This window comes from Stylophora pistillata, chromosome 13, assembly GCF_964205215.1.
Source record: "Stylophora pistillata chromosome 13, jaStyPist1.2, whole genome shotgun sequence".
Taxonomy (NCBI): domain Eukaryota; kingdom Metazoa; phylum Cnidaria; class Anthozoa; order Scleractinia; family Pocilloporidae; genus Stylophora; species Stylophora pistillata.
Genome location: NC_142531.1, coordinates 4,610,347 through 4,618,431, shown reverse-complemented (window position 1 = coordinate 4,618,431; position 8,085 = coordinate 4,610,347). Strand labels below are relative to the sequence as shown.

At 37.5% G+C, this 8,085-nt stretch overlaps 1 protein-coding gene across 1 annotated transcript; it reads left to right on the top strand.

Annotated features, from left to right (window-relative positions):
* The first annotated feature begins 5,369 nt into the window (after positions 1–5,369).
* On the top strand, positions 5,370–7,360 carry LOC111322628 (uncharacterized). The gene is made up of 2 exons (XM_022925753.2): positions 5,370–5,783; positions 6,477–7,360. The coding sequence occupies exons 1-2, from the start codon at positions 5,455–5,457 to the stop codon at positions 6,787–6,789; spliced, it is 642 nt and encodes a 213-aa protein (XP_022781488.2). The 5' UTR covers positions 5,370–5,454; the 3' UTR covers positions 6,790–7,360.
* The last annotated feature ends 725 nt before the right edge of the window (positions 7,361–8,085 follow it).

Here is an 8,085-nt window from a genome sequence, read left to right as displayed (position 1 = left end):
CAAAAGCTGACGTTTCGAGCGTTAGCCCTTCGCTCCGACGAAGGGCTAACGCTCGAAACGTCAGCTTTTGTAATCATTACGGTGGCCAATTTACCATTTCAACTTTGTTGATATATCCAAATTATTTCGTTACTCCCACCGACGCAACCCCAAACAGTTTCTTTCGAAACTATCAGCCTTTAAAGAACCATTTAATTGCGTTGTCTAGATAAATTTCTTCTTAAGCAGACAGAATTACTTTGTTAGAGACTTTCCGTAATACTTTGCACAATGGATTTTTCTTTGTGAGATTGTATTTTTTTAAAAAATATTTCCTTAATAGAATACTATCAAAATTTAAAATTTTCCCGCCAAAAAACTTAGAAATACGGGCGCCTAAAATACGCAGCGCCAGTTTTTTTAAATGATAAGCTTTGTAAGTAACACCTTTTTCAAACGTGGCAATTTTCCCGCCAAAAAACTTAGAAAAAAATACAGACGCCTAAAATACGCATGCGTCGTTTTTTTAAAATTTTCCTTAGATAATAAATCTTTATTTCTACATTGTCATTGAATAAAACTCAACAAACTCTTGTTGACTGTTTGTGATCTTTATTTCTATTGTAAAATGTTACGCATATTTTGTCTTCTAATGTTCTTTAATTAGTTGAGTGAATTTTCATTAAATAATCAAAACTCGTTCAAATATATACTAAGACTTTTGGCGGGTAAATTTGGATCGATTTGCACAGCGTTTCCCCTGACAACATTTTCGACAAAAAATTCAAAATGGCTTCCCTTAAATTTTCCGCCAAAAATATACGTGATCACCTTGTGCAAAAATTTCAATAAAAATTTGCTAAACAATCCTTTGTTAAAATTTCTTGAATTTAACTTAATTTTCTCAAAATATTACCTTCCTTTCAGTTTTTTGCACAAGATGACGTCTAAACATTACTTCTCTGACGATAAGCAACATGGCAAGCTAAATTTAGTCTGCTTGTTCCTTGCTAATGTGTTTGCTGTAGTAAGCAGTTCCTAATTCCATTTTCTAAATGTTTGCCTTGTTGTTACGAAAAAGACCTTTTTCAGCCATCCATGATCTTTGCTTTTTTTGCACAGGACAATTTCGAAAATAGTAAACAGATGAACTTTAAACAAAATCAAAATGATCTTCAAGCGCAATTTTTCTCTTTGGGCAAGATTGCTGTTTTTATTTTAGTAACAATGGTTCAGATTGTCAAAACATTTCATTGCCTCCTGTTATATTTTCAGGTTATTGCAGCAAGATTTTGATTTAGTCAACTTTTATTTTTTAGCGATTCAGATTTCAGTTCCATAACTTTCCGTAAGTCCTGTGTTACATTAATCTGGGCAGAAAAAGGTCTTTGTACGTTACAAATAATAAAACCCAATGGCTGGTTCAAAGATTATATTCAACGTAAACATATTTTTCGCGCAATGTCATACCAATACGAAATGACGATAAAATTCCCATACGTTATACAGACCAAATCAAGACTAAAATCGCAAAACATTTTTTCTCGGTGTTTAATCTATGAGAACATGAAATGTCCAATTCTTGAAAAGACACTTTCCAGCCTAATAGTCAATCAAGATATTTTGTTTTGGAAATTTTTATTTCATTTGTTCTCGATGAATTTTTTCCCCCAAGGAGAAAACTGATAAGCACTTTAAAAACTGTGATTTTTATTAAACAAAGCGTAATTGGATCTCCGTAACTTTCAAGTTTGCTGTAAATCACGGACCTGTCTGAGAAAAACCTTTGGTTTACAAGGCAAACTTAGTTGTTTCTTTTTAGCTCGAGTTTGAAGACGTGAACACTTTGGTTTGAAAGATAATCCTTACAGCTTTTTGGGTACATACGATCCGTTTTGTGGTTTGTATAACTTTAACTCAAAACCGCTTACAGTTGAATTTCTTGGAGTCTCATGAACCAGACATTAAGTTTTATCTAACCTAATACTAATACGACAAGAGAACATTGGCAATTGGATTTCCCGCGTTCGTGGAGCAATGTTTGCCCGCTATATTTGGCTAGTTTATGTTCTTTTACATGTCGCGTTCGTAATCGTTAATGTCTTGTATAAATTTTTTTGTAAGGTGTCTGTACTAGCTAATCTCTGTCCACATTTTTTTTTTGAGTAGTCTGTTTTAAGTTAGTGAATGTGTTGTTTTAAGCCAGGCTCGTACATAACTGTTCAGCAATGTCAACTTTGTGCTCAGTGTTTTGTTTGGGTTCCTGCCAGTCCCTCCTAACCAAGAGGCTTAGCAATTGGAGCACTTGATCTTACTGAAAGTTTTTTTCGTCAGTTATTTAAATCTCAAATTCTTAAATTTTGGTTTGGTGACGTCATACATAGTATAGGTAGGATCGGTGCAATGGTTCTGTACGTCCTACTGCGGTCAAGTGGCTTGTGTTTAATCTTGTGATATCGAGGTTCTATTTTGTTCGGTTTAAATTTCATGTTTTTGGAGTATTTGTTTTCACGATGGGTCGTAAATTAGTGGTCACATTGGTACCCTTATGTGAAATATCTCACAACAGAATGTTTTGTCCAGTAATCTATTAGTATGTCCTTTTTTTATATTCGAAGCAGTCCCCCCGCCCCCCACAAAAAATATGTTCTCTTCTCTGACGAAATAAATGTCAGCGTAGCGTTCTGCATGTCAATGAATCCTGTCGTTATGTACAGCGGTTAACGTATCTTTCACATTGCGGTATGTTTCGTAGCCAGTATTAAGTAAATGGTCATTCTTTTACGCCAAAAAAAAAAAAAATTAAAAAGTGGAGAAGCAATTTTTTAAATGTAGTTTTGGTTGCCAATGTTCTCTTTTCCATTACAAGGAATTAACGGAAAATATGTGGATATCTTTAACCGGCACTGACTATTGTGTCGACAACATTTTGAATGAAGCACCTGTAAACAAATCTAAGGATATTTTCTGCATGAAAACAGTCTAAAAAACCACAACAATAAAATGCCGTTTCGTGGCCTGATGGTGCTCGTATGATAAACGAGATGTTTTTTTTTTTTTTTTAGAAAGAATTGAATAATTTTCCTGTCCCTGGTTAGTGCAGTAACGGGACGATCTATCCTTGTTTCAAATCTTCAAATTTTTCCTTAAAATATCAATTGCTAAACAGTGCCACTTAAAAAAGTCCACACCTACTGGTGGCTGCCATAGTCGCTAAATCCTTCTGTAGAATTTCTACTCACCAACTCCTTCCACTCTCCTTCGACTTTAAATCCCCATACATTAATTATGCATTCAGACTAGCAGACTTTGTTTTTAAAGTTTTGTCGTGAATGACAACGAAGTAAAATGCATAATTAATGTGTGGGGCTATATGGTACTCTTTCCGGGTCTTTCTTTACAATCCATTTATCCAGTGTATAATACATTAAGCGCAGTTCCTTAGCAAACTTAGAATTTTTGGCAGCCACCATTTATCCTAAGCTAAGAATAATGTAACAGATTCAGAGATCTTATCTTTGTAGAGCTTCCGTTACATTCTTGATTGCACTTTATCCTTTTGTAGTCGCTTCCTTCTCTTTCACTTTCTCTCTTATCCATTTTTTCCCCATGGTCTTTCTTCAAATAAAAATGAGCAAAACAATTGTTAAGTTGGTTGGCTGGTGCAATACTTTTTTAAAAGGTCCTTAACGAAAATTGAGTAAGGGAGGGGTGGGGCGTTGCGAGCTTATGGTGTTATGTTATGGTGCGAAAACCACCTCAGTAAAACACGAATTTTTTTTTTTCAAATGTGTTTTCCAAATTCCTCAGCGCATTTGGAAGAGCAACTATAACAAACATGCCCGTGGTTGCGTTCTATGTAAATTCGTTATCGGCCATAGACGTATTTTTTGTACTCAATATATTCGGACTGATTATAGTCTATTCCGAAATTTGGTACAGTATTTGATCCAACGAGACCTGCGTTAGTGCGTTCGGAACTTGGTGAGAGAAAGGAACTTCAAGGGTTACATTATATTACGGCTTTATAAGTCATTGTTAGCCTTGAGCTCCACGCTGTTTTGAAGAAGTTGCTACAGGCGTGGACAGATTTGAATTATAACTCGGAGCTCCTAAACTCACGTTGTACGAGTTGCGGCACAATTTCCTCGCGATAGTGTTTGTTAGCTAACGAAAAGTAAACTGCAAAGTAACTTGGTACTTACCATGAACTACAAGTTCGTACAGAGTTTCTTCACAGCGAAGGCATCTGGTATTCACAGGAAGAAACTGTTCTTCGAGAAAAAGGGAGCAATTCAGATCTGGCAGCAACGACGAAATTTAGTGACTGATTATTATTGCCTTTGATCTGTGTCCTACACTATGAATATGCAATTGAAGGTTCAGCCAATCAGACCAAAATACGTCATATATTGCAACGAGAGCGCGTGTTTAGTTATTCATTATTTTGATGTGTGTGTGATTTGTCATGGAAATTACTCAAAGGCCCAGCCCGATGTGATATGAATATTTAATGTTAAGCTTCCTTGTCAGATCTTACACGACTTTTGCTGTATCTGAAGGGTAACATATGAAATATAAAAATAACTTCCAAAAAATCGCCCAAGAAAGCGCGATGACGTTAAAAGATATTAAAAAAAAGAGAAAGATCGAATGATGAATTTTACGCAATAAGTAAGGAAAAACTTATTCAAGCTTTATCATGAAACAAACTCTTGTATAGACACCGCCCTTCGCACTAAGCCGTAAATGCAAACCCAGAAATCAGAGTTAATTTTTTATTCTAGATATTCCATTACATAGGTCTTTGATAAAATGTAATTCTCAAATTCACTCGTCGAGGAAATTGACGTTAAGAGGAATTTTAGGGCCACTTATCCCAAAAGGAAGTCTCATGATTAAAAAAACTGTAAACAGATCTGATTATAACAAAATTATGGGGCGAGTTCCGTGAAGAAGTATTTAAGCTTTAACGTGATGTAAACTAGAACTCAGCTCTCCTCGGCGCCAGTGCACCGCTCATTTTCCAACAGACCCCCCTTCCCTTCCACCCGTCTACCGGTTGTCTTTCAGTGTTCATGATATGGTGATCTTTTCCAACTCCATTCTGAAAACAAAGTTGAAGCACTGCCGTTTCGTATTTTCTTTTATTTGTTGATCAGCTTGCAGCTCCGCTTTTAAAAATTTTAGGATTCTTGTAGATTTGTATGAAAATTCTGATAAGTAATCAGACGCCCATTATACAAGTGACAGGTAAACAGGAAAGAAAGGAAGATGATTAACCCTAGAGCTCGCGTTCTGCGTTCCCTTTAGTATCTATAGCATTATTCCAAAATTCCCGTTTCTCCAGTCCTTTCCGTTCTATGAGTTTATCTTTTAGTCTCCCTCGAAGCCAGGGAATGCCTTGCGTGACGAGCAAGAGAGCATTGGTATCCAGTACCCTTTCGAAACGTTTGTTTACAACATTTGAGTGTAATGGCTTTATCTTCGGCAAGGTCTCCGTCTAATGACTGGGTCCATCACTGCTTCAAAATCATTATCATCGGCGATTACAAGGTTGGAAAGACGTCCCTTCTATGCAGGTACACTGGTCATCAATATCACGCGCCAAGCTCAACCATAAGTGTAGACTTCCGAGCAAAAAGTTTGGAGAGGAACGGAAAGAGGATCAAACTCCAAATCTGGGATATAGCTGGACAAGAAAGATTCCGCACAGCTGTGGCGAGTTATTATCGTGGCGCTGTAGGAGTAATTCTGGTTTATGATGTGACAAATAGGGAGTCTTTCCACAATATTGGTTACTGGTAAGTACAATTTTTGTCGGCTACAAGTTTTAGTTTCGAAATACAGCGGCGATGTGCACATTTTTCTTATTGCGTGATCGACATGATGCATATTGAATTTCTGTCCTCAAACACACAAAAAGGTCAAAGCTTGAACGATCGTGAAGGGCTTGTATATTTAACAAAATTAAAGGTTGAACTACATTTGTTCATGGTACAACCACTGGATAATTTACCAACAAATACATTTCACACCATAAGCTGGTTGAAAAGCGGAAGTAGTCCGTCTAATTTCTCGTACTTCTAGCGTTTGAATAAATCCCTCTTTCTCTTTTGATCCTCTGGCGTAACAGAGATGGTTACTACCCTTTTCTAACTATGATATGATCATAATCACGAGACCATTCAAGTATTTAAAACTGCTTTCTTATGATGTTATGAAAGACTGAGGTGTCGTTTGATCCAATCGTGATTGGAGAGTATTCAGGCGAATCGCTAAGAGATTCGTAGGCGAGAACAAAGAAAATAGGTGAATCATCTTGTCTGCAGTCGAGGAATAGCTGTTTCGCTTTGCTGTTTGGCATCGAGAGCCGCGCACAAAACAATCGCGTGACTGACCCACACTCCACGAAAAATGTGATTAATTAAGGATTGAACATTTGTTTCCCGATGGCAAACGCAATTTCACCTTAATGTTATTATAAATTTCTGTAGGCACGAAGAAATGAGAAAATGCTGTGACCCACATGCAAAAGGAATTCTTGTGGGCAATAGATGCCACTTGTCCCATTTGCGAGAAGTTCAAGCGGAGGAAGGAAAAACTCTTGCAGACCACCTTCAACTACCTTTCTTTGAAACAAGCACTGAGAAGAATATCAACATTACTGAATGTTTTGATGAGCTTGTCGACTCCATCACTGAACAAATAGAAAGAGGGAGGCAGATACGGGAACTGACAACACTTGTGCTTCCAGCCAGTGGTCAAGAAGAAAGGACTGTCGAGGCATGTTCATGCAGGCTGCTTTAATGCAACAGTGTGTTTATCAATCAGACGGCTGCCTCTGATAAGCCCAGTGAAAGAGGTTATCGTCTTACTCGAATCTGGTTGTCACCCTGGAAAAAACCCCGCATTCGAGGCACGAAAAATTAAATCAGTGCGGTGACCCTTATTCGAGTAAACACCGTATTTCAAGCCAATAAATAAGGTGCTGAGTATCAGAGGGTCATCATTAAGACTCAAAATAAAGGGGTATATTCTCTGGAAACACAGTTATGAGTACCTTCTCTCACCCAGTACTATCTACAATGCATACCAAGTTTCTGGTTTATGCAGTCTGACCAACTCATGGAGGACAGGGGCATTTGCAGGTGTTCTTTCCAGGAAACTTACAAGGACAAACTTAATCTTTGCACTTTGACTAAAAACAACTAAATCTCTTTGGAGATGCATCCTGCCCCCCTTTCCCCAATTCTCTCCTCTATTCATATAAAGAGGTGATGGCGATTTATCCCGTTGGATTGCGTTATCCACCCTTTGAACAACTGGGCCCTGATGTTTAAATTCTGTTCTGTATTAATAAAGCCAGTTTGCAAAATCAGGAAGTTTGCTGTTGTTTTTTAAGTCCTTAGTCAGGCCTATCCTATGCTATGCTATGCCACCCCCGCCTCAAAAACCAGAACTCCCAGAAGTGATCAAGACATAATTTTTCCTTACAATAAAATATCTAGCAGCCAAGTGATAGGAATAAAGCAAAACATCAACTAGGAGATTTAGTTGGTCCAATACCAAATTCTCCCAATTAAAATCTTAAGAACCGTATGGCAGATGGTGAGGAGAATTACTATTGAGAACTGGAAGTGAAAGGGTAGAGGGATAAATTTTTTGTGGGTAAGAGCAAGGGGTATTGTCCCCTCCCATGCCTCACCTGTTCCACTGCCTGTGGAGATGATTTAATGGCCTCTAAATAATAGATACTCATAATTAACTCTATGGTAACTTGAGTCAATTGCTGGCCCAAAAACCCTACCAGGGACTTCCAACTCCACTTAAAAATAACTGACTTAACTTCAGGAAACATGCAGAACATTTGTCAGGACCAGGGATCCAACAACATCTGAGTCCCCACCCCCACTAAGGATTTTAACCTCTGTCAGTTAAGATTTTGTAGTCCAAATGTCTATCACCTGAACTTCAGAGAACTCATTAGCAAGCTTGACCATATAAAATTTTATATGCAAGAGTAGTTCTAAATACCACTGGGATCAAGAATGTTCTGTGTCTTCAAACAAAGTTCTAGTTTAAATCTGAATCAATGAACATAAG